The 4207-nt window shown below is 35.2% G+C and overlaps 1 protein-coding gene across 1 annotated transcript; it reads left to right on the top strand.

Moving 5' to 3' along the window:
- Window positions 1-2244: 2244 nt before the first annotated feature.
- On the top strand, window positions 2245-3248 carry LOC108772574 (uncharacterized). Its single transcript, XM_018538130.1, has 2 exons — window positions 2245-2569; window positions 2937-3248. The coding sequence occupies exons 1-2, from the start codon at window positions 2426-2428 to the stop codon at window positions 3129-3131; spliced, it is 339 nt and encodes a 112-aa protein (XP_018393632.1). The 5' UTR covers window positions 2245-2425; the 3' UTR covers window positions 3132-3248.
- Window positions 3249-4207: the final 959 nt, after the last annotated feature.

The raw sequence follows: 4207 nt of genomic DNA, 5'->3' as shown, positions 1-4207 counted from the left end.
GGTGCCTAGATTATTTTAGCCTAGCGAGAGGCCCTCGGTCACGTCAAGTTCATCACTCGAGCTCACCGACGCACGTTGCCGACAACGATAAATATTATTAAACATCCCCCGTGTGCGCTCACGACTGTCCCCTGACGGTCACCATATTGCTTTTTGTGTGCGTACACTCGCCGCTCACTTCAAGCGAGGCGCGTCGTCGTCGCTTCGCCCTCGCGGCGGAGTCGCCTTCGTCACTCTTGAAAAGGTTACGGATTCGACGACGACACGTGTCACACGTTGCCGTCCGTTGCGCGGCCCGCGATTTCGAATCCGCGATCGTCTGTAAACGCGTGCACGCTCGACGCCGTTCGGGGCTAATTAAATTTTATCGGTTCGCTCGCGACCGTCATTGTGACAGAAGACAGCTGATCGCCACCATGTTGAATCCGCGGTGCGCGTCGTGATTTAAAAATCCATTTGCACTTTCCCGGAAGCGGCCGCGCGCGCGATCTGTTACGTGCGCGATGCAACGTAAACGTGTGTAAAGAGAACGGAGAAGAGAGAATGAACTCAAAAACTAAAATCGACCTAAACCTAAAACGGGGCTATTACCTTCTTCTTCTCCTCACTCTTTGTGTGTATTGTTTGAGAATTGGAAATATTTTCGTCGCGCTCTGTTTGCACGCGAAAAACTGTGAAATTGGACGTTATACACAAAAAATATATATTTCTTTATTTTATGATAAAAGAATTTTTTATATCATTTTTGGCACTTATTTTAATCGTTTCTATGGTTCACACGTATGAGAAAATTAAATAATGTTTCTAAAGCGTATTTATACTAATAACAAATTTGTATTATATATTGCACAAAAAACAATTAACAAGTAAATAAAGTATGTTTCTTTAGCTAGTTTTTATTTTTCTGTGTATATAATTTTGTAAAAAAAGAAAAGCCTCGTGATTTATTATGCACTTTTGCAACAATGTAAAGTATGTAAACTTCTGATACGATTGAGGGGGGGAGGGGGGGGGAGAGAGAGAGGAGGGGAGGGAAAAGAGAGAGAGAGAGAGAGAGAGAGAGCAGTCAAGAAATGATATTCTAAAAAGAAACTTCATGTTCATATAAGTGTGTCGCACTTGACAGATGTACGACAGCTGATTCCTTCGCATCTCTTTGAACTGTATTCTCTAATCAACATTCAGTGGCGAGTTATCAGGGACGTATGAATTGCAAGCGCCCTTTATAGACGGTTTCCTAAATGCGTTCCGCAATACAACAATTATGGAATATTGAACTTTATGCAAATTCTCCACCGTACAGACAACTTTGAACAAACTCCGATTCGCACCGTTCAATTTGTCCAGTCATACCTGATATTTTATTTAGGTGGATATATTGTTATTTTATATTGTATATTATATATATAATATATTCGAACAAAAAGAAATGATCAACAAATAATTATAAACAGTTAAGAATATATTAATAAAGCAATTATGCCGGCTGAATTAATTATCTGGTTAAGCGAATTAATATATAATTTTGAAATCATATGGAGTGTGCGTGTGTGTGTGTGTGTGTGTGTGTGTGAGAGCGCGCGCGCTATCGAAGTCTGTCCTTTTTTTTTATATTGTAAAGGTAATTGTTATAATTTATAATTTTAATGTTTATAATTTCAAAACGTGTTTCGTAATTTTAGTATGAACTTTTGTAGAGAGTCAAAAAATAAAATCGAAAAGATATTGAAACAAATAGTCAAATTTAATAATATTTAATAACTGTATAATAAGGTAAATTTCTCGTATGTGTTTACCGCTGGTTCTTGGCATTTAAAATTTATCCAAAAATTTTATATAGCTCAAATGTGCTTAAAACAACAATTTACTTTATTTATAAAAATAAATAAATATAAGTGAAATAGATATTTTTTATTGCTCTTTCTTCTTTAATTGCAGTTTGATCAAAGGAATGTGGAGTACTGTAAAATGTGTAGAGCAATATACTATAATAAAATAAACACTTTTCAACAATTTAAGAAGGCACAGTGTAACACAGTGAATCATTATATATACTTGTTGTTTGTCAATGTTAAACAAAGGATGAAATGATCACTGTATGTGTCACATACTTGTAATATTGTGTTACTTGTAAATATTAAATAATAAAAAAAAATAGACGAGGGGGAGAAGAAAATACGAGGGTCCAACGAACAGTGTATACAGCATTGATGGAGGCATCGTTCGGAGCGCGCTGGCGTTCGACGGAGTCTGCAATAAACAAACTCCAAGTGATCTCCAGGTAAAAAAGCGAATACGTTCGACACTCTCTCTCGCTGTAACTACGATTGCGAGGAGTCGCGCTGTCAATCGTCGAGCGGTATCAAAAAGCGAACGAGAATCGTGCGAACGTCGTGGGAGCAGCCATCGAAGCATCGCCGCGGAGATGGGCAGCACGGACAAGGCTGTGATCACGGGGTTCATATGCAGGCTCTGCAGTAAGATGAACCGCTTCGTGATCCACATCTACGGGGAAGAGGGCGAAAGAATGAAACTCGCCGAGAAGATAAACACCTATCTGCCGATCACGGTAATTTCTACGTGCCTCCCTGTAACACATACGATTTTTCAGGACCGCGTTAAGCATTTCGCCCGGTGCGGAACTTGATCGATCTCCACGTCCTCTCGCACTTTACACAGATCTTTATTTGGAGGCAATGCAAGTATCTACAAAAAGAAAAAAAGATCTCATACAAGTCTATACTATGTAGGTACCCTTTTTTTTTTTTAAAGCTTATACCACTTTACCTCCTGATGTATTTTACAAATGTAGGGCATTGTTAGATTTTGTAAGAATTGTCAATATACTTTTTCTATCACCGACTACTGTATCATTTTATATAATTTGCTGTTTAAGGAAACATTATGATAAAACAGTTTTGTATACATTTGTACAGGTAAACATGAACGACCCACTACCAAAGACTGCATGTTTACACTGCATCGAACGATTAGAGGCGCATCACGAATTAATGGAACAAATCATGTTCACCAGGCGGAGATTAAACACCGACAATAAGGCGACCACAGTAGCATCCTCTTCTGCGACAACCGTAGACACAGCTCCAACATCTAGCCCACCTCCTTGTTGACATGTGCAATGGAACATAGTATATCCTTTCGCTCAAAGCACCATTCGCCAAGCTCGGATGATTCCCATATAATTTTTCATTTCATTTGAACTGTTTATAATAAGTGAAACGTGTAAAAAAAAGGACAGAGAGTGGAGTAAAATGTAACGTTACATTTTCCTACGTAAACACGATACTTTCATATTACATGTTTTATATTACTCGTTTCGAACAAGTATTTATTAATGGATATAAGTATTAAAGAAAATTGTTCATTGCCAATGTCCACTACTGTTTTTTGAGGGAACAAACTATTTCAAATATATGGAAAATAATTCAAATGAAGCAAAAGAAATAATATAACATTACACGAAAAATTACATTTTTTAATGTAACATATATATATATAAAGTATATATATATATATAAGCAGTGTTAATTTTCAATTTGAACAAATTATATGAGGATACATTTTTTCTTGCTGGTCTATGGTTAATAATGAGCAAACTATTTGGAAGAAAGTAATACTTTAAATGTTCTGGGCAAGCGCAATAATATTAAGATAATCGAAAAAAAATGCATATATGTGTTCAGACGCAGATACACATATGCAAATATATTCACATTATAGGGATGTATAAGATATCTAGCTGTATCCAAAGTATCTACTGGTATCATTTTAATATTCAAGAGTTTTGTACAATAGATAGTATCTTCAATAAGTCTCTCTTACATAAAAAAAATAATCAAAACATTAATTATTTGTTTTAAATTTTAGTTATTAAAAATATATTCAACTTTAAAAATAAGAATATTTACATACACTCCGAATCTTCAAAGAAGCTACAAAGTAATAATACAAAGCATGAATTTTGATTAAAGGATTTGGATTTGAATTATGTAAAAAATACATAATAAATGATCTTTATTGTGTAAAAATTCATTGAGAGAAAAATGATGAATGTGCAATTTAAAATAAATCAAATTTTGATTATGTTAGCATGATAAATGGTAAATAAATGTCCCTATATAGAATATAGGAGATATTAAATTTGATCAAATATGTTTGCCAAATTTAAATTTTATATTTGTTATTT

Source organism: Cyphomyrmex costatus, unplaced genomic scaffold, assembly GCF_001594065.2.
Source record: "Cyphomyrmex costatus isolate MS0001 unplaced genomic scaffold, Ccosl1.0 scaffold192, whole genome shotgun sequence".
Lineage (NCBI taxonomy): Eukaryota > Metazoa > Arthropoda > Insecta > Hymenoptera > Formicidae > Cyphomyrmex > Cyphomyrmex costatus.
Note: the sequence above shows the minus strand (reverse complement) of the source record. Positions and strands in the feature narration are given on the sequence as shown.